This window comes from Lepus europaeus, chromosome 1 (assembly GCF_033115175.1).
Source record: "Lepus europaeus isolate LE1 chromosome 1, mLepTim1.pri, whole genome shotgun sequence".
Lineage (NCBI taxonomy): Eukaryota > Metazoa > Chordata > Mammalia > Lagomorpha > Leporidae > Lepus > Lepus europaeus.
Genome location: NC_084827.1, coordinates 1,319,825 through 1,341,313, shown reverse-complemented (window position 1 = coordinate 1,341,313; position 21,489 = coordinate 1,319,825). Strand labels below are relative to the sequence as shown.

Here is a 21,489-nt window from a genome sequence, read left to right as displayed (position 1 = left end):
CCTCCCTGCATGTGGGCGCCCCAGGTGCCCTCCCCCCGCCCCGGCTGTCCTCCCTGCGGATCTCTGGGGCTGAGGCCCCTCCCTCCCCCTCTTGCCGTTTCTGCCTGTTTCACGGCCCCATGTCGCTTCCGTGTAATCCCTCGCCCCTCACTCCAGGTCAGCAGCTCAGACAGCGGCTCGGAGCCGTGACAGCGCGGCCGAGCCTCCTCATTTTGGCAGTGGAAACACAAGATGTAACAACCCATCTGAAATACAATTTTACATTTTGATTGCTTCTGCCCCAGCCATACTGAGGTTACTTTCAATCTGCATATATTTGTGGGAACGGGCTTTTTCCCTGCAGTTCAATTCAAGTACACCTTATAATATCAGTGATTATAAAATACCACGGACTAATAGAGTGTCTTGCTTCCAAGGAGTTCAAACTGCTTTATAATTCTGCTGACCATAATTTATCTTCATAAGCTGCCGCAGAGACAAGAGAAAAAGCAAGATTAATAATCGCATTTTATACACGGCGAAATAAAAACTCGGAGAAATCGAGTCACGTTTTTCCAGAAACACGCGCCTCTCCCCATGCTGTCTGATTAGTGTTGCCGATTTACCGCCCAAGTCAGGAGCGGCCCTGATCCTTGCTGTTGTGTGATTCGTGTTCCGTGTGACTGGCGGCATCAGCTCTGGGGTGAGCCGGCGGCCATGCTGCTGTGTCCTGTATCCCGTGAACCAGAGGTGCAGAGTCCATGGCACTGTTGGCTCTGCCCATCCGGGGCCTCCGGCCTGCAGGAGCCCTCTCCCAAACCCCTTCCAGGACCACGTTGCCTGAACATCCCACTGCCCTCGAGACCCTGTTCTATTAGGACAAGGACTCCAAGCAGCCCGAGGGCGTGGGCTGCCTTCCGTCCTCACTGCCTGGGGCCCTGTGTGGCTGCAGCCAGTGCTGACCTGGGCTGAGAAGACAGGGTGGGTCCCTGTGCTCAGAGCAGCGGAGAGCTGTTGGGAAGCAGTGCTATTTCCGATGCCACACAGCAGGTATTTGGTGGTGGGTTGTATTAATCTCTACACCTTTTTGGTGTTGATAAATGCCACAAGAAACTTCATGTGTAGGCTTTAACATGTTTAAATGTTAGTCTTCCTGATGCTGCAGTGCATAAGAAAGGAAGTGGGCTTTGAGAATGAGGAAAAGGGGTGCTCTGTTTACTGTAGTGCTGTCTCGTCGACTCAGACATACTGTAGACCAGCGGTCGGCCCTGTGCGTCCCGTGAGGCTTTACCAGCATCAGGAAGTAGGTGCGTGGACAGTGCTGCCTGCACTGGGCTCTCATCTGTGGCCCCGTGCCCCTGTTGCTTAGTTTCCCTGCAGGGACACGTGATCTGGACATGATCTAGGAGGAGCCTGTCAGTTACGTGCGCTGTCGCGAGAGCTGATGGAGCCAAATATCAAAGCTTCAATACGGATGTGTTGGAAATGACAGCTGGGTTTTTTTCCCTCTCTCCTTTTATAGAAAAATAGAATTGTCCGTGTCCTGCTATAGGAATTTTGGAAAGGAACAATCCCTTTCTTAGGTCAAATTTGGTCTGACACTTCCTGTGTGTTTAAGTAATTTTGATGTCCCAAAATAGTGATGGGGAGATTCTTTCCGATGGTTCCATGGTGGGGGTTGGGGGAGTGCGCTTAGGCTGGGCAGGTGGGGAGGAGCTGTTTACAGAACCCGGCAGGTCCTTGCTCAGCGCCAGCGGGCCTACCTGCTCTGGAACTGAACCAAGAGCAGAAGTGGCCCCGCGGAAGAAGCTGGAACATGATGATCAGCCCAGAAGACTAAACTCTGAAACAGAAAGGCCAAGCTGTCAGTCTCTTGTCATAGGCGGTGTTGCCAGGGTGATGTTGACAGTTTGAAAGAAAACTGGGGACTGCCTGAGGTGTGCGGCTGGCACAGACTCCTGCCCCCTGGAAATGTGCTTGCACTCCTGCCAGGCCCCAGGCACTGCACAGGGCACCCGGGCCTGAGCAGGGCACGGGAGGAGGCACCTGCACGCGTGCGCACTGCCCTCTACCTGGAAGCCATCCCTGCCCGGCCACTTGGTGGGAGCCTGCTCCGCGCCACTCCCCGGTGTACTGCACCCACACTGTGTACTTGGGGAGCCCGCCCCGCGCCACTCCCCCGTGTACTGCTCCCACACTGTGTACTTGGTGGGGAGCCCGCCCCGCACACTCCCCCGGGTACTGTGCCCACACTGCGCACTTGGTGGGGAGCCCGCCCCGCACACTCCCCCGTGTACTGCTCCCACACTGTGTACTTGGTGTGTGAGCTCTCGGGGTGTGGCTGTGCTAGAGGAGCCAAGGCTCTGGTTTGGATTTTTGTCTTCAGCATGCACACAACACCTGGTGCATAGGGACACTTCCTGAAGGGTGAGTGAGTGCTCACATCAGTGAGTGCGTGAATGGAGCTCGGACCAGATTCGGGCTCAGCGGGACCGTGGGAGAGAGTCTGCCTCACTGAAGACTAACCATACGTCAGCAGCCAACACACATGCTTCCGGTGAGCCGAGCAACAAGAAGCAGCTCCTGGGAGTGCAGGGCCTTGGAGAGCAGGGGCTCGGGGGCCAGGCGTCCACAGGCCCCCAGCACAGGGTGGATCCAAGGCTCACCAGGGGCCAGAGAGAGGAGAGCTTGCCTCAGCTGGCGGCTGCAGACCAAAGACCCTGCCCTACAGAAAGCCGAGCAGGGCACAGATACGCAAACAGGTATTTATAGGTCAAAGGTAGTAACTTAGCTTCTTTCTCTATTAAAAAAAAAAGCAGAATTTTCAGTGCCTTGCTGTGGAAATGAATGGTCCCTCTCTCTGAGGTGCAAATTTTGTCCGACAGCACTTTTGCTGTCTCGAAATAGTGATGAGGAGACTTCCATTGGCATCGCATTGGCATCTTCATCCACAGAGCCAGCGCATGGGTGCTGGAGTCGGGGAGCCCTGGGGGGCCGGCTGGGAGGCTCTTGGGGAAGCGGTCCCTCACAGGCAGAGATAAGTGCACGGCTCGGGGTGGGAGAGGCATGCAGGGGCGCAGGCTGAAACCGAAGGTGAGCGAGCAGGGGTGGTGGTCCAGGTCTGGATTGAGGAGCTCTCAACTTGGTAGCAGTGAGAGCCGAGTAGGGAAATGGCTTGAAGACAGAGTGGAGATGGACTCCAGGGCCACCGTGAGGGCATCCTGCATCCTGCATCCTGCGAGGGCTCTGGACGGGGTCTCCGCGTGCCCTTGTGATCCCGGGACCACCTCCAAAACCCCTGCTACCACTGCTTTTTTGTCGTATTTTATTTTGCTATAGTTCCCTGAGCAGCACCTGCAGGTAGCTGTCCCTGAGTGTGGCAGGTGTGCCCAAGTTTTGATTCCTGCGCGAAGATTTGCTCCTTCGGCTCCCTTTGTGCTGCCGTGGGAATTTCCATCTGAACCACATAGTGGAGCACTTTCTTCCCTGTGATCAAGCTTTATTTGATGAACAAACACGAGCACGTGGCTGCAGCGCCAGGCGCCGTGCTGCCCCCATGGATGTGGCAGGGGGCAGCAGTGAGCCGAGATATGGAGGGTGAGAAGGTGGCGGCCACTGGGGATCCAACAGTGAGGGCCTTGGAAGCCGAAGGAGCTTGGGGCGTTCTGGAAATGGAGATGAGGCCCGTGGGCACGGAGCCTGCTGGGCCGTTTGCAGGGACAGTGGAGAGGCCGGCAGGGTTCCATCCGGGCAGGTTCTGTGGGCCATGAAGGGGTTCTAAGTTCATTCTAAGTGCAGTGGGGAGCCCTGGGCTTCAGCAGGAGAGGTGTGAGCCATGACGCCTGGCTGCTTTGGAGGGAGGAGATCCTGGATGGGGCACTCAGGGTGACGCAGCTGCCGGGGCAGAGCACCGGCACCAGTGATGGAGAGCGAGACCAATTTGAGCTGAGCTGTGGGACCAGAGGTAGTGATGGTGTCAGTGGTGCAGGGGGAGGGCTGAGCTGTGGGACCAGAGGTAGTGATGGTGTCAGTGGTGCAGGGGGAGGGCTGGGCTGTGGGACCAGAGGTAGTGATGGTGTCAGTGGTGCAGGGGGAGGGCTGGGCTGTGGGACCAGAGGTAGTGATGGTGTCAGTGGTGCGGTGTTAGGGCTGGGCTGTGGGACCAGAGGTAGTGATGGTGTCAGTGGTGTGGAGGAAGGGCTGGGCTGTGGGACCAGAGGTAGTGATGGTGTCAGTGGTGCGGTGTTAGGGCTGGGCTGTGGGACCAGAGGTAGTGATGGTGTCAGTGGTGTGGAGGAAGGGCTGGGCTGTGGGACCAGAGGTAGTGATGGTGTCAGTGGTGCGGTGTTAGGGCTGGGCTGTGGGACCAGAGGTAGTGATGGTGTCAGTGGTGCGGTGTTAGGGCTGGGCTGTGGGACCAGAGGTAGTGATGGTGTCAGTGGTGCAGGGGGAGGGCTGGGCTGTGGGACCAGAGGTAGTGATGGTGTCAGTGGTGCAGGGGGAGGGCTGGGCTGTGGGACCAGAGGTAGTGATGGTGTCAGTGGTATAGGGGGAGGGCTGGGCTGTGGGACCAGAGGTAGTGATGTGTCAGTGGTGCAGGGGGAGGGCTGGGCTGTGGGACCAGAGGTAGTGATGGTGTCAGTGGTGCAGGGGGAGGGCTGGGCTGTGGGACCAGAGGTAGTGATGGTGTCAGTGGTGCGGTGTTAGGGCTGTGCTGTGGGACCAGAGGTAGTGATGTGTCAGTGGTGCGGTGTTAGGGCTGTGCTGTGGGACCAGAGGTAGTGATGGTGTCAGTGGTGCGGTGTTAGGGCTGGGCTGTGGGACCAGAGGTAGTGATGGTGTCAGTGGTGCAGGGGGAGGGCTGGGCTGTGGGACCAGAGGTAGTGATGTGTCAGTGGTGCGGTGTTAGGGCTGGGCTGTGGGACCAGAGGTAGTGATGGTGTCAGTGGTGTGGAGGAAGGGCTGGGCTGTGGGACCAGAGGTAGTGATGGTGTCAGTGGTGCGGTGTTAGGGCTGTGCTGTGGGACCAGAGGTAGTGATGGTGTCAGTGGTGCAGGGGGAGGGCTGGGCTGTGGGACCAGAGGTAGTGATGGTGTCAGTGGTGCGGTGTTAGGGCTGGGCTGTGGGACCAGAGGTAGTGATGGTGTCAGTGGTATAGGGGGAGGGCTGGGCTGTGGGACCAGAGGTAGTGATGGTGTCAGTGGTGTGGAGGAAGGGCTGGGCTGTGGGACCAGAGGTAGTGATGGTGTCAGTGGTGCAGGGGGAGGGCTGTGCTGTGGGACCAGAGGTAGTGATGGTGTCAGTGGTGCGGTGTTAGGGCTGGGCTGTGGGACCAGAGGTAGTGATGTGTCAGTGGTGCGGTGTTAGGGCTGGGCTGTGGGACCAGAGGTAGTGATGGTGTCAGTGGTGTGGAGGAAGGGCTGGGCTGTGGGACCAGAGGTAGTGATGGTGTCAGTGGTGCAGGGGGAGGGCTGGGCTGTGGGACCAGAGGTAGTGATGGTGTCAGTGGTGCGGTGTTAGGGCTGGGCTGTGGGACCAGAGGTAGTGATGGTGTCAGTGGTGCGGTGTTAGGGCTGGGCTGTGGGACCAGAGGTAGTGATGGTGTCAGTGGTGCAGGGGGAGGGCTGGGCTGTGGGACCAGAGGTAGTGATGGTGTCAGTGGTGCGGTGTTAGGGCTGGGCTGTGGGACCAGAGGTAGTGATGGTGTCAGTGGTGCAGGGGGAGGGCTGGGCTGTGGGACCAGAGGTAGTGATGGTGTCAGTGGTGCAGGGGGAGGGCTGGGCTGTGGGACCAGAGGTAGTGATGGTGTCAGTGGTGCAGGGGGAGGGCTGTGCTGTGGGACCAGAGGTAGTGATGGTGTCAGTGGTGCGGTGTTAGGGCTGGGCTGTGGGACCAGAGGTAGTGATGGTGTCAGTGGTGCAGGGGGAGGGCTGGGCTGTGGGACCAGAGGTAGTGATGGTGTCAGTGGTGTGGAGGAAGGGCTGGGCTGTGGGACCAGAGGTAGTGATGTGTCAGTGGTGCGGTGTTAGGGCTGTGCTGTGGGACCAGAGGTAGTGATGGTGTCAGTGGTGCAGGGGGAGGGCTGTGCTGTGGGACCAGAGGTAGTGATGGTGTCAGTGGTGCGGTGTTAGGGCTGGGCTGTGGGACCAGAGGTAGTGATGGTGTCAGTGGTGTGGAGGAAGGGCTGGGCTGTGGGACCAGAGGTAGTGATGGTGTCAGTGGTGTGGAGGAAGGGCTAGGCTGTGGGACCAGAGGTAGTGATGGTGTCAGTGGTGCAGGGGGAGGGCTGTGCTGTGGGACCAGAGGTAGTGATGTGTCAGTGGTGCGGTGTTAGGGCTGGGCGTGGGACCAGAGGTAGTGATGGTGTCAGTGGTGCAGGGGGAGGGCTGGGCTGTGGGACCAGAGGTAGTGATGGTGTCAGTGGTGCAGGGGGAGGGCTGGGCTGTGGGACCAGAGGTAGTGATGTGTCAGTGGTGCGGTGTTAGGGCTGGGCTGTGGGACCAGAGGTAGTGATGGTGTCAGTGGTGCGGGGAAGGGAGGGAGCAGTCAAATCCCATTCCCAGATCCTGGCCAGGTAGCTGGAGGCAGTAATTCCATTTAGCAACATGAGGAGGACAGAGATGAGAGCGGTGGAGGCAGGTCGGCAGGGAGGCGTGCTCCCTTTTGCACTGGCCACCCTTGAGGTGGCTGCCGGGCGCACTGCCCTGGAAGTAGCAGGCTGTCGAGATGTGAATGCAGACAGAAAGAATTCCAGGGTCAGAACTAGGAATAGAGGTTGGACCCATGGGAGCTGTGCATGGCTCTGTCGGCTTCCCAGAGTGGTTGTCACGGGAACCACAAAGTGCGCGTTGAAAACAACAGCTATTTGGAAGGCCGTGAGCAAGGTGTCAGCAGGGCCGTCCTCTTGGCCTCCTCCAGCTTCTGGGGGCCTCGGCGTGCCTGGGAGTGTGCGATGTAACTCCAGGCTCCGCCTCTGCCGTCACACGTCTGTCTGGCTGCTGTGTCCAAATTTCCCTTAGGAGGAGGACACTGGTCACATTGAACAGGACCCACCTGCTCCCATGAGACCTCATCTTAACTAACACCCCTCCCCCCGAGGCACTGAGGGGTACCCAGTTCAACCTGTAGCACTCACCTAGGGAAAAGAAGAGCAATGGCCTAGGACTTCGCTAACATGCCGCAGTCGAATGGACAAGGACAGCCACCAAAGCCACGCAGAGAGGCAAGGGGCCGTGTTGACAACCAAGTATCTCAGAACGGGGGAGGGTCAGCTGTGGGAAGGAAGAGTGGCTCGCAGGTCGCCCAGCAGGGAAGCTGACCCATGCGTGTGAGGGTGTGGAGACCGCTGCCCGTCTTAGCAAGTGCAGCATCCAGCAGAAAGTGCCCCAGTGCTGCTGGAAGAGGCTGAGGAGAGGATGTGCAGTGAACGACCCAGCGGGGAGTCGGCTTAGGAGGCAGCAGTGCACCGGCACCGCCTCTGCGGCCCGGAAAGCCACTAAGGGAAGTCTGGGGCTCGGGTTTGATGTGTGCCAGTTTTCTTCTTGGGTCTGCTTTGTTTTCTAACACAGGAGCTCTGGAGCTCGCTGTATGCTTGTGTCCCCTACATTTTCCTCTCTGTGTGTTTTTATTGTACACGTTTGTATCCAACTTTGGTTGTCCTGTGTGCTTTGAAGGTCCTTCGTGGACAGGGCCACGCTTCTGTTTCTTTTGCCTGCCAACCATCCAGCCGGCTGCGTGAGTGTTGTTCTTTATGGTCACCACGAGAAAGCACTGCTCTGCGTACCATGGTCACACCACCGATGGCTGCCTCACTCCCCTGGTGGACTAAGAGGACCTCCCAGGCCCTGTTCATGGAATGCCAGTCATCGCAGTGTGCATCTGCCGTGTCTTGCCGAACCATCCCTAGAGCGCCTGGCCCTGGCTCCAGCCTGGCTCAGCCCTGGCTGTTGCAAGCATTTGAGGGGTGAACCAGCAGTTGAAAGATCTCTCCCTCTCTCTCTCTCTCTCTCTCTCCCTCTCTCCCTCTCTCCCTCTCTCCCTCTCTCTCTCTCTCTGCCTTTCAAGTAGAATTAAAATAAGTAAACATTACTTTTGAAAAATCCAAAGAGATGGGGAAGGGCTGGGGAGAATGCTGGCAGCCGGGCCAAGGGAAGACTCGCTGAATGGCACGAGGCGCCTAGCTCCCCGGCTGCTGGACCAGCCACCGTGGCACTGCAGAAACACCATCTCCAGCCTTGGGGAGTGAATGCACTCCCTGGTACTTGTGAAAGTCTAACTTTGTAACAAACATTTCTGAGTCTTGTGTAATTTTGTTTTTACAATACTGTTACGGACAGGAAAAAGATTAGCTGTGAGAGGAAGTTTAAAGAGGTGAGGTGTGGGGTGCTTTTTAAATGGAGGAATATTCACTGAGTGATCCAAGGACAGTGGAGGTGTTTCTGGTCACCCGCCAACTCTCCCTGTGCTGAGTCGTGGAAGGCGGCCATGATGGAAGCAAGCATCCCCAGCCCTCCACTCTGACTCCAGCAGGTGCAGGGTCCCCGAGGCGCCTCTCCAGTATCAAGTGGGGAATCTATGGAGAACACAGAAGTTGAGATACTGCAGCTGATAATCAGCTAAGTGCCTGGAGCCACATTTTCAAAAAACAGAAGCTGTGTTCATCTCTCAAACTTTGAGCCTGGCTTTCCCCAAAACCTGCTCCTACCCAGTCCTGTCAGTTTCTTAGAAAGGAAGATGTGCTCTGGGTACACCCTGGCTGTGATTCCCAACGGCGGTAATGCTCTCTCTAAGGACAGTGGACTGTTTGTGTGAAGTGGAATTCTGCTTGGTACCCAGACCATGCATTCACGAGCAGGGTTCTAACCTGCCAACACTAGAGAACTTCTGAGATCAGCGGTTCAGAAGCTAATGGGGGAAAAATAGTCCCCTTAGGAAAAGGGAATGCAAATTCCTATGAAAGAGGTCATGGACATGAATAGATGTTAGATCTAATCCCGTTATTTTGGGTGGAGGCAGCTTGTTTTCTGTATTCCTGGAAATAGAATACCAGCATTTCAGAATTGCTGTGCAAAAATCAGGCAGTCTCTGGAAGTTGTTTTCCAGGCTTTCAGCTACAAAAGCTCACTGCAGTGTTTCTAAGCTATCATCACATTTGGTTGGAGTGTAGTGGTACCGAAGCCAGCAGACAGGGTTCCCTGGAGTCGTTCTGGGGCTCAGACCCACCCCTCTTCTAGGCCACCACCTTACTGGTCTTTGTCAGTCGGGAAGGACCAGGCCAGGGGCTGGAGGGGTCGCTGCAAGGCAGCACTTGTCCTGAGAACCACAGGCCCTTTGCAGGCCATGTCCATAGCGGCCTCTGGGCGTGCAGGGGACTCATGTAGACACAGCATCGTTGACGGCTTCCTCCACTCTTCCATGCAGGGCGCCTGAGATCATCCTCGGGTTACCGTTCTGTGAGGCGATCGACATGTGGTCGTTGGGCTGTGTCATTGCGGAACTCTTCCTGGGCTGGCCGTTGTACCCTGGAGCTTCAGAGTATGACCAGGTAGGTGGGTCCAGGTGGCACAGGGAGCCGCGGAAACACCTCATTCTTTGCCGGGCAAGCAGCCTGGGTTGGTATTTAATTTATAACGTGACACAGGCAGGGGCTGTGAGTGTGACATTGTCTCCCAAACCTTGCTTCCCTCACCCTCGCTGGGTTTTTCTTTATTCCTTTTTTCTTTACTCCTTTCTTTCTCTATGAGACTGTCATTTTGAATCTCCTCGAAGCCACCAGAGTCATTAGTATACCGTGTGTACAGTGACAGGAGAAGCCTGACCTCCTTCCCGTCTTGTCTTGCAGATTCGGTATATTTCACAAACGCAGGGTTTGCCAGCTGAATATTTATTAAGCGCAGGGACAAAGACAACCAGGTTCTTCAACCGTGACACGGATTCTCCGTATCCTTTGTGGAGGCTAAAGGTAGGCGTCCCCTCCGTTGGCCCAGCGGTGGGAGGGAGGGCGCCTCCTGGTGGTGGGGAGCTTTGGACCTTGGCAGGGGCCCTGGACCTCAGCTTGTTCACCCGGCACAGTGGCGGGGTGGGCAGGGGGCTGGGGACACACGTGTGCTGAGTCCGAGTGCGCAAACACCTCTTTCCCTTGGCTGTCGGCCCCTGTGGAGCTGGAGCTCCTGTGATGTCATCTTCTACGCCGGGTTAGCTGTCTGATGTTCGACAGGAACAGAAATGAAGCAGGAGCCCACGGTGCGGAAGGAGATGAGACCGTGGCCCACCCAAACAAGTATCCTCTTCCTCAAAGGAAGAGAACACGCAGCCTGAATTCTCCCAGATCAGGGGGCCGGGAGGGCACGTTTCAGCATGGCCCAGCTGAGAAGGGGGGAAGTTACCCAAGCATCTCAAGTAGTACAAGGCCCCGTGAGGGGTCTGATTGGTCCCAGGCCAGCAGGTGGCGCAGTGCACCACTGCTCTCCAGAACTCTGGGGATTTACGGTAACAAACATTCTACGTTGATCTGTGCCTGGTAACTACAATTAATACATTTTTCTGGGAAGGAAAAAAATTTTTTAATCTCTAAATATATTTTATATTCACTGTAGGTGTTTTGTTTTTAGAGGGAGGCTGGGTGGATGATTTTTTTTTTCTTTATTTCTGACAGAACCACAGCCAGTATAAACTGTCAACTTTAGGTAGTTTAAAGAGAGTATGTGGCCAGTAGTTGCAAAGACTGTGAAAGGAGAAACAAGCACACTCAGGCTGTTGTGGGAGGATGAAGGTCAAGGTCGTGTCCAGTGAAAAGTCCTTGAGTGGAATGGGCAGGGGGCATCCCTGCAAGTCCAGCTGTTCCCAGGGTGTAAGCTGGGCCAGGTGTGCTGTCCTTGAGTGACATTTGGAGGATTGATGACCCCTGACCCATGGATAACCCAAAAAAACCCACAACAATTGGAACAGCAGTTTCCCAAGCCAGCGAGGAAATGGTGTCTCTGAGCACTGACTCCAGACCCACCTGCCGCCTCGTGGCCATGGGACATGGGTGTGTCCCTGGGCTTTCTCTTCCTGTTTTTCCGTCGGAAAATGGGGATAGTAACCCTGTGTGACGTGCATGTGCAGACACTGAGGGAGTTCATGTGCTTTAGAGCAGCGTCTGGCACACAGTTAGGGCTGTGTGAATAAGGACTTAATAAATTAGATGATTTTTAAAATGTAGCAGCATGTGGGAAAAGGCTTCTGCTGTTCCACAACAGAGTGTCCACCTTGGGAAGGCTGAGGGTGACCAGGGCTGGGTCCCAGACTCGGAACAGGCCACGACAGGTGTCCCTGGGGAGCAGGAGGCAGGAGTTCGTGTGGATGACTAGGGAAAGACATGAGTGTGCAGGTCACTCCGAGAGCAACCGTTCTCCTCCTCAGAGTCGGGAGGGGGACCCCCTGTAAGAGGGCTGCTGACGCGGGCCATGGTCACTGGGGGTCAAGCCCGGGGCAGAGTGTGGGCCGAGCTGCAGTCACTGAGGATGAGCCCGGGGCCAAGTGTGGGCCACTGTCACTGAGGACGAGCCCGGGGCCGAGCGTGGGCCGAGCCACGGTCACTGAGGACGAGCCCGGGGCCGAGTGTGGGCCACTGTCACTGAGGACCAAGCCCGGGGCCGAGTGTGGGCCGAGCCACAGTCACTGAGGACCAAGCCCGGGGCCGAGTGTGGGCCGAGCCACGGTCACTGAGGGCGGAGCTGAGCCACGGTCACTGAGGACCAAGCCTGGGGCCGAGTGTGGGCCGAGCCACGGTCACTGAGGACGAGCCCGGGGCCGAGTGTGGGCCACTGTCACTGAGGGCCGAGCCTGGGGCCGAGTGTGGGCCGAGCTGTGGTCACTGAGGGCGGAGCTGAGCCGTGGTCACTGAGGACGAGCCCGGGGCCGAGTGCGGGCCACTGTCACTGAGGGCCGAGCCTGGGGCCGAGTGTGGGCCGAGCTGTGGTCACTGAGGGCGGAGCTGAGCCGTGGTCACTGAGGACGAGCCCGGGGCCGAGTGCGGGCCACTGTCACTGAGGACCAAGCCCGGGGCCGAGTGTGGGCCGAGCTGCAGTCACTGAGGGCGGAGCTGAGCCGCGGTCACTGAGGACGAGCCCGGGGCCGAGTGTGGGCCACTGTCACTGAGGACCAAGCCCGGGGCCAAGTGTGGGCCGAGCCACGGTCACTGAGGACGAGCCCGGGGCCGAGTGCGGGCCGAGCCACAGTCACTGAGGACGAGCCCGGGGCCGAGTGTGGGCCGAGCCACGGTCACTGAGGACAAGCCCGGGGCCGAGTGCGGGCCACTGTCACTGAGGACGAGCCTGGGGCCGAGCGTGGGCCAAGCTGTGGTCACTGAGGGCCGAGCTGAGCTGCGGTCACTGAGGGCAATCCCGGGGCTGACTGGCCTTTGCCTCTCTTGATAGACACCGGATGACCATGAAGCAGAGACGGGGATTAAGTCGAAAGAAGCCAGAAAGTACATTTTCAACTGTTTAGATGACATGGCCCAGGTGAGCTCTAAGCGTGAGTACACAAACAAAGCCCCTTCGCTCTCTCCGGTGCGGCAGGAGGCTGGGGGGTGGGCGGACATCTTCTCTCAGCTTACTCTCCTGAGCGACCCCAGGCAGCTTTGCCAGATGCCCATTTGCTCTGTGTACCCCAGCTCTTTAACAGCAGCTTCCCAGGGCAGGCGTCTGGCCGCACAGTCAAGCTTCGGGCTAGGGCCCCACCCTGGGGTGCCGGGTTCAGCACCTGACACCTGCTCCTGCTTCTGACCCCCAGCCAACGTGGACCCTGGGAGACAGCAGTGATGGCTGTGGTGGCTGGGTTCCTGCCACCCCGGGGGAGACTCGGGGTGAGTCCCCAGCTCCTGCTTCTGACCCCCAGCCAACATGGACCCTGGGAGACAGCAGTGATGGCTGTGGTGGTTGGGTTCCTGCCCCCCGGGGGAGACCTGGGGTGAGTCCCCAGCTCCTGCTTCTGACCCCCAGCCAACATGGACCCTGGGAGACAGCAGTGATGGCTGTGGTGGTTGGGTTCCTGCCCCCCGGGGGAGACCTGGGGTGAGTCCCCAGCTCCTGCTTCTGACCCCCAGCCAACATGGACCCTGGGAGACAGCAGTGATGGCTGTGGTGGCTGGGTTCCTGCCCCCCGTGGGAGACCCGGGGTGAGTCCCCAGCTCCCTTCTGACCCCCAGCTGTTGCAGGCACTCACTCACTCACTCTCTCACATAAAAATGTTTAAAATAGTTTCCGTCCATTGGTTCTCATTAGAAAAGCTAGCCAAATTAGTGATCCTTTTTTCCATGAGAGGAATTCCAGCCCATTAGCACCTTTGTATTTGGGCCCATGATGCAGCCTATTAGTTTCCCAGGATTGCTGTAAGCAGATACGGAGAACTGGGTGGCTTAAGACAAGAGGTGTGTGTCTTCTCGGAGTTCAGGAAGTCTGTAAAGACGCTACGTGCAGGGCCGTGCTTCCTCTGAAGGCCCCAGGGAAAAGCCGCCTGTGTCCCCGCACCAGAGCGTCCTGGCAGTCCTCGGCGTCCCTCGATGTGCAGCGCAGTGCGGTGCCGTCAGCCTGCTCTCCACAGAGCCCTCACCTCTGTCTCAGAGCCCGCCTCTGAGACTGTACGCCCGCCCTCATCCAGTATAGCCACACCTTCACTTGGCTACATCTGCAAAGACCTTCTTCCCAAGTAAGGTCATACCACAGTTACCAGGAATTAGCACTTGACCACGCAGTTTTGGAGACACAGCTCAAGCCTCCACACTTAGTCTCCCTCAGCTTACAGGTAGGGTTCCCAGACTCACTTTTGTGCCTTGGAGAAGATTCTAGAACTTCCGCTACTTTTACTGTGAAGACTAGTCTAAAACTCAGGGCAAGCAAAGTGAGTTTTTCTTTAAAGCATAAGAAATAAAAGCCACAGACCAGTAAACACTTAGCACATCTCTTTCGGCAGGTGAGTATAACCAAAAATCAGGATTCTGAGTGAAGCATCCTTGGCAGTTGATGAGCAGCTTAGATTGTCTGAGAAAACTGAAATTGGCTTCCAGAGCGTGTCTTAGAGAAAATAGAAAGGCTACCCCAGTGTAGATTTACCTTGGAAGAGCAGCACTGTGTTCAGATACCCTGCCCATCTCGGCCAGAGGAGACACAGTAAACACAGGGACTGAAGTGGTTCTGGCCTGAACTCGGGAAGCGTGAGAAGGGTATTGTGTTGTAGACGGGGGAAGCAGTCACTTCAGCCCTTCCACGTCCTTCCAGAGGTTAAACAAATAACCCTTTTTTGCATCTTATTTTTTACTGTTTGGTTGTAATTTTTTTTTCTTTTTTTTCTTTTTTTTCTTTTTTTTTTTTTTTTGACAGGCAGAGTGGATAGTGAGAGAGAGAGACAGAGAGAAAGGTCTTCCTTTTTGCCATTGGTTCACCCTCCAATGGCCGCTGCGGCCGGCGCATCACGCTGATCCGAAGCCAGGAGCCAGGTGCTTCTCCTGGTCTCCCATGCGGGTGCAGGGCCCAAGGACTTGGGTTATCCTCCCCTGCCTTCCCGGGCCATAGCAGAGAGCTGGCCTGGAAGCCCTCTATCACCGGGATAGAATCTGGTGCCCCAACTGGGACTAGAACCCGGTGTGCCGGCGCCACGAGGCGGAGGATTAGCCTGTTAAGCCATGGCGCCAGCTTGGTTGTAATTTTTTTTTTTTAATTGCACTAAAACACATAGCATAAAATTTACCATCTTGCCATTTTTTAAGCATACGGTTCAGTGGCATTAAGTACATTCACAGTCATGCAACCAGTCTCCAGAACTCTGTTCGTCTTGTGGCTGTTTTTATTATTATTATTATTTATTATTATTATTATTATTATTATTTGACAGATAGAGTTAGACAGTGAGAGAGAGAGACAGAGAACAGTCTTCCTTCCGTTGGTTCACCCCCCTAATGGCCCCCACGGCCAGAGCTACACCGATCCGAAGCCAAGAGCCGGGTGCTTCCTCCTGGTTTCCCATGCGGGTGCAGGGCCCAAGCACCTGGGCCATCCTCCACTGCCTTCCCTGGCCACAGCAGAGAGCTAGACTGGAAGAGGAGCAACCAGGACTAGAACCCTGCGCCCATATGGGTTGCTGGCACGGCAAGCGGAGGATTAACCTAGTGAGCCACGGCGCCAGCCCCTCGTGGCTGTTTTTAATGAGGTCTGATAAGATCCGCATCTTAAGTGATAAAGCAGAGTGGTTTGTGTCCTGTCGATGAGGTGTATTTTAGCTCCTGCAAGCAGCCTGCTCCCCTCCCACTCTTCCCTTTCTCGTGCCTGGCTGTGTCCTTTGGCAATAACCGCATGTGGGCTGATGCCATCCCCAGCAGAACACAGCATCCTGGGGCTGGGAAAGCCGGCTTGAGGGATCTGGAGGCCACTGCAGGGAGAGAGGACGTTGCTTCAAGAGGGGGCAGCACCCGGGACTCTCGGTAACCTGCCCCTACGTGCTTGCAGGTGAACATGACGACAGATCTGGAAGGGAGCGACATGTTAGTGGAAAAGGCAGACCGGCGGGAGTTCATCGACCTGTTGAAGAAGATGCTGACCATAGATGCGGATAAGAGAATCACTCCGATCGAAACCCTGAACCACCCCTTTGTCACCATGACGCACCTACTCGATTTTCCCCATAGTACACAGTAGGTGTCTTGTTCCGTGTTTGTATCAGAGCTCACAGCACGTGCGTTTTCTTAAAGGCCCAGATAGGGCTTGCAGCCATCTGGTCTCTGTTGCAGCAGCTCAACTCTGGCGTTACTGATGAAAACAACCCTAGATGCCACGCGTGGACAGACGCGTAAGGCTGCATTCCAGTACGTTTGTAACAACAGGTAGTGGCCGGATCGGGACCCGGGGCTACACTGGAGAGTGGAGCACAGGAGAAGGCAAGGTTGGGTGAACAGGCTCAGGCGTCTGTGCATCAAGGGCAGTGCCCCCAGCGGCAGTATCCACCGAGCAAATCCAGTGTCAGCACCCAGAGGTGCTCCCACACCAGCCTGCAGTGACTCAGTCTAGTTTGCACTTGGATTTGCTCATTCCTTTGGATGCCGTGTGCTGTGTGCTTTGCTAGGTGCTGGGGTAGGTGCTAGGTGAGCATAGTGGATGAAGCCCCCGCCTCCTGGAGTTTCTGGTCTATAAGACAGAGAAAGGTGTAAGACCAGTGGCAGCCACATCACCAGGCTGTCATCGGGAAAGGGACAGGGTGCAATGAGAGCATATGAGGGAGCCTGGCCTGGGGCCGGCCACAGAAGACCCTGGGCACCTGACCTCTGAGGGTGAGGAGGGGCGTGGGCACTACACCTACCTGTGTCACTCCTGCATGGGCAGGGTCAAGCCCCAGACCTGGGGGCGGGGAGGGGCGTGGGCACTACACCTGCTTGTGTCACTCCTGCATGGGCAAGGTCAAGCCCAGACCTGGGGGTAAGGAGGGACCTGGGCACTACAGCTGCCTGTGTCACTCCTGCATGGGCAGGGTCAAGCCCCAGACCTGGGGGTCAGTGGGCGTGCTGAGGCCACCAGGATAAGCTGGGGGGCAGTCCCTACCTGGGAGGATCTCATCTTTATCCCAAGAGCCCTGGGAAGCCATTAAAAGATGAGTTTTTAGCAAGGGAATGTTGAAACAGATCTGTGTGCCACACATATAGAGCAAGTCTGGGGAAAATGTCCACTGGATTTAGCAGCCCAGGAGTCGTTGGCAGCTTCGTGACAGCAGAAAGCAGGGTAGCAGGCAGAAGGGCAGTGAGAGAGGGTAGCAGCCTTTGAAGAAGCGAGGCAGTGACCGGGAGGAGTTGAGGAGGGACTGTTTTGAAGGCAGAGGAGACGAGCAGTTTCAGGTGCTGGGAGGTGGGATCTGGTAGCGAGTGAGAGACTCAGGATAAAAGACGCTCAGGGTGAGTCTCCTCAGCGGTGTGGGGGCTGGCACTCAGGGCACAGGTGGCGAGGAGCCAAGAAGTGTGTGGGTGCTGGCAGGTGCACTGATTCAGTGGACCGGAGTTGAGGGAGCTCAGGTAGGGCCCGGGCAATGAGGGTATCTGCTGAAAACAAGGCAGTTGGTTTGGGAAGGGAAGGAAGGAGCAGAGCAAACTGACCAGAGTCACCAAGTGCTGGGGTTGGCTGTGCACAGCCTAGGGTAACGGCTCCCCCACGGGTGAAGGCCGAGAGGAAACAGAGAAGTTGGTACTCTGTGAGCTGGAATTTTGCCAGACTGACAAGGAAGTTGATACTGGCAACAGAGTAATTGTCATCCAAAATGGTGGCCATTGGAAGCTCAGCGGGAGGGAAGAGAAGTGAAGGTGGGAGGGGTCAAATGAAACAGGCTTGTTGGTCAGCTCGGGCAGTGCTTGGCACCGAGCCGTGAGTGAGCTCGGGCGTGGAGAATGTGGCCGGGAAACAGGACGATTGGTTTGTGGTTTCTGGAGCCAGGGCGTTCTCCGGGTTTGACAGTGCCTGGAATTGAGGACAAGGTCACTGAGATGAGGAAGAACCGAGAAGTTAGGGCATGTGGCTCCCAAAGTCCCCCCAGGCAGGCGGCAAATGGCTCCAGGAAAACGGAGCCCGTGGCAGAGGCCCCAGCGAAGGAGGGGAGAGCAGAGGTCGGTGGTGGGCGTGGAGCAGTGCAGGATGTTGTCCCTCGAGCTGCTGGAAACCAAGGGTAACTAATCACATCCCCACACGTCCTCAGGAGGAAGCGGGAAGCCCCAGGTCAGCAGGGAGAGGGAGCCGGCGGGGCGGGGAGGAGCCTGGAGAGGTGTGCTTCTCAGACCAGACCTGACCTTAGGAGACCCACAGGAAGTGGGTGGATAGCCCCCACCGCAGGGTGCTTCCTCAAATCGCACTGCGACAACCAAATAGTGCCTCTTTAAGGAGCAAGTTCGAAACAGCCAAACTCCAGCACACAGAAGGAGTTTGGACCCATCTTTTACAAACTTGTTGTGGGATTTATCCTGTTTCTGAATGTGGTTAGGAGTCAGCCAAGGAGGTAGCTCGAGAAGAAAAGCCAAACTCGGAGATAAGGCTCCCGCAAGAGCTGTCTTCACATGTAAGGGTAGGGTTGGAGCAGTGAGGAGCAGCCCTGGAGGGGAGATGGGAGATGCTCTCCAGAGCTCTCCTGTTAGCCGTCTGCACCAAAGTGGGCAGACAGTCACCCCCAGAAAGGCAGAGCTTGCTTGAATGATAGACACCGTCCATCTCCAGGTTCTAGAAGGAGGCCTCCATGGAATGCCTCACTGTGCTTGCTCGCGGGAGCTCACGTGACCACCCTGAGCTGCAGCAGCAAACTCAGAACTTGTCATGGGGCCCAGAAGGAGAAGTCAGACATGGCTTAAGAAGGAAAGGCAGGTCCCTGAGGACACGTAGGCTTGCCTGAGAGTCGACCTAATCCCTAAGGGCCAGAACTCCCTGGGGAGATCTCGGAGAACTGGGGCAGGGAGCGGGGGGAGTATGCCAGGCTCACCCTGCTGCAGACCCCTACCCTTGGGACTGAGCCGCAGCTCCTCTGACATCTGGGCTGCTCAGTGGAAGAGCCCCACTCCGTTCTGCATGCCAGGATTCCACTCTGCGGGTTCTTTACAAACCAGTCTTCCTGATTCAGAGAGAAAGTAGTTGCCTCTTCCTGAAACGCCACCCATGTCAGTTAAAGGATTCTGAAGGAGCCTGGAAACCACGTTGAACTGTCACAAAACCATCACGTGCTTTCCAAAAAGCGTACAGAATGCGTTGTTTCATGTCTTCAGCTTCCGTGTGAAAGCATGTGACTGCTTGGTACTTAGCAGAAACCCAAACGCGGACGTTAGCAGCACTGTCAGCAGTATCACCAGCAGTGTTTTCAGATGACTGCTGTGCAGTGTGTTTTCTCTTCAGGATCGTGAGGCAGTCAGTGTTTATCTAGTGTGCGTTTTACATGGCCAGTGTACATAGTCATTGACTGAGAAAGAAGTCAGGTTCTCTACATCATGTCTGGGTTGGTTGCTTGAAACTTAGAATGTGTTTCTCATAGCTCACAGACATCTAGCTTGGCCCAAAACAGAGCATACTGACAGCATCCAGAAATAGTAGACACTTGGGGCTGGCACTGTGGTACAGTAGGTTAAAGCCCCAGCCTGCAGCTCCAGCATTCCATATGGGCACTGGTTCAAGTCCCGGTTGCTCCATTTCCCATCCAGCTCCCCACTAATGCGCCTGGGAGAGCAGTGGAGGATGGGCCAAGTGCTTGGGCCTCAGCACCCACATGGGAAACCTGAAAGAAGCTCCTGGCTTCAGATCATCTCAGCTCCAACAGTTGTGGCCATTTGGGGAGTAGACCAGCAGATGGAAGACCTCTCTCTCTATGTGTCTTTACCTCTGTAACTCTGTCTTTCAAATGCATAAAATAAATATTTTTTAAAAGTATAAAAAAAGAAAGAATAGACACTTGTAATCTTAATAATAGTAGAAAACCATTATCTTATTACACTCAGTTATTATTACATTATTTGTAATTAAGATAGACATTCTGAACTGAATATCTTGAGTATTAGCATTGGAAAAAAAGTAAGTTTACTTAGAAGACACAGAAGTGAGGGCCGGCGCCGTGGCTTAACAGGCTAATCCTCTGCCTTGCGGCGCCGGCACATCGGGTTCTAGTCCCGGTTGGGGCGCCGGATTCTATCCCAGTTGCCCCTTTTCCAGGCCAGCTTTCTGTGGCCCGGGAGTGCAGTGGAGGATGGCCCAAGTCCTTGGGCCCTGCACCCGCATGGGAGACCAGGAGAAGCACCTGGCTCCTGGCTTCGGATCAGCGAGATGCGCTGGCTGCAGCGGCCATTGGAGGGTGAACCAGTGGCAAAAAGGAAGACCTTTCTCTCTGTCTCTCTCTCTCTCACTATCCACTCTGCCTGTCAAAAAAAAAAAAAAAAGTGAACGAGGAGCAGAATATACATCCCGAAGGACCCTTCACGGTGCATTCCAAGAACTTGAACGGTTGAGGTCGCTTGTGGTTTCCTTTTCTTTGCTGCTGGTATCAGCACTTGTAATTAGGGTGTTTTGTTTTGTTTAAGATTTATTAACTTATTTGAGAGGCAAAGTTACAGACAGAGGGAGGAAGAGACAGAGAGATGTCTTCCATCCACTGGTTCACTCCCCAAATGGCTGCATTAGCCAGAGCAGGGCTGATCCAAAGCCAGGAGCCAGGAGCTTCTTCCAGATCTCCCATGTGGGTACAGGGACCCAAGCACTTGGGCCATCTTCTGCTGCATTCCCAGGTGCATTAGCAGGGAGCTTGATCAGAAGTGGAGCAGCCGGGACTTGAACCAGCGCCCTTACAGGATGCCGGCTCTGCAGGCGGAGGTTTAACCTGCTACACCATAGCGCCAGCCCCAGGGTTTTGTTTTTGATCCACAAATGCTGTGAAGAAAACAGGGCACAAAATTCTATTTTAGGTAACTAAACAAGAATTAGAAAATAAAAATGAACGATCCAGGAACCAAAGAGGATATGTACCACTTGTGCATGTGCAGACCGCCAGCACGCCAAGTACCTGACCCCGTGTGTCAGCTGTGCTTGGGCAGTAGGGACAGCAATTCTCTTTCCCTGGAGGGTGTCAGAGGGAGGGGGAGAGGTTGCAAACCCCTCCTGCTCTGTTTTCATTCCAGAGGGGAGAAAGGGTGGTGGCAGCCATGACTCTTGACACTGGGTTGTAGAGTTCCCTGTCTGTCCCCTAGATGGTGCTGGTGACCAGGGGAGCAGGAAAAGATGAACCCAGGGCTTGTCTTAGGCGAGGCTGTCCCAATCAGAGATTACACACTAATGAACCGGAAACCGCAAGGAGAGTTGAGAGCGAAAGTGAAGTTGTAGGCTAATGAGCCGCGTGAGGGGAGTGCAGCGAGAACAGTGTGCTCTGGCGTGTGTGAGTAGGACGAGGAGAGAGCGTTAGTAGGACATGTGGGAAATTCAGCTAAATTACCCTAACATTGACTGTCACGCAGACACAGCCTGCGAAAAATCTAGGAGGCGTAGCCGAGTTTCCCTGGTCGTCTTGTTGCCTAGATTAACTGTTCTCTCTTTCTCCCAACTTTCTTCCCTGTCTCCCATGTGACCCTCTCCCCTTCCCCCTATGTCCCTCTCTGCCTCTGCTTTTACGTGGACAGTGTCAAGTCCTGTTTCCAGAACATGGAGATTTGCAAACGTCGGGTGAATATGTATGATACAGTGAACCAGAGCAAAACCCCTTTCATCACACATGTGGCCCCCAGCACATCCACCAACTTGACCATGACCTTTAACAACCAGCTGACCACTGTCCACAACCAGGTAAGCAGGGACCGGGGTGGGGATGGGCCGGCCACACAGCCTGGGTGTCAGCACTCCTATTTGCCCACCACGGCAGTAGAGACAGAAGTGCGCTATTGCCATGGTCCACTCTGAAAGGAAGGATTTGTGAGAGATCCGGGCCCTCTGTACTGAGCACTGGCCTCACTGAAAGCTTCCAGAAAGGACTCGTGTAGGGACC

At 55.8% G+C, this 21,489-nt stretch overlaps 1 protein-coding gene across 2 annotated transcripts in view; it reads left to right on the top strand.

Annotated features, from left to right (window-relative positions):
* The window catches only part of HIPK2 (homeodomain interacting protein kinase 2), a 227,212-nt gene that overhangs the window by 155,717 nt on the left and 50,006 nt on the right, over positions 1–21,489 (top strand). For both annotated transcript variants that reach the window (XM_062216225.1, XM_062215397.1), the window contains exons 3-7: positions 9,400–9,523; positions 9,821–9,940; positions 12,399–12,485; positions 15,465–15,649; positions 21,128–21,290. In XM_062216225.1, coding sequence (XP_062072209.1) covers positions 9,400–9,523; positions 9,821–9,940; positions 12,399–12,485; positions 15,465–15,649; positions 21,128–21,290 — 679 coding nt within the window. The remainder of the gene's footprint in view (positions 1–9,399; positions 9,524–9,820; positions 9,941–12,398; positions 12,486–15,464; positions 15,650–21,127; positions 21,291–21,489) is intronic.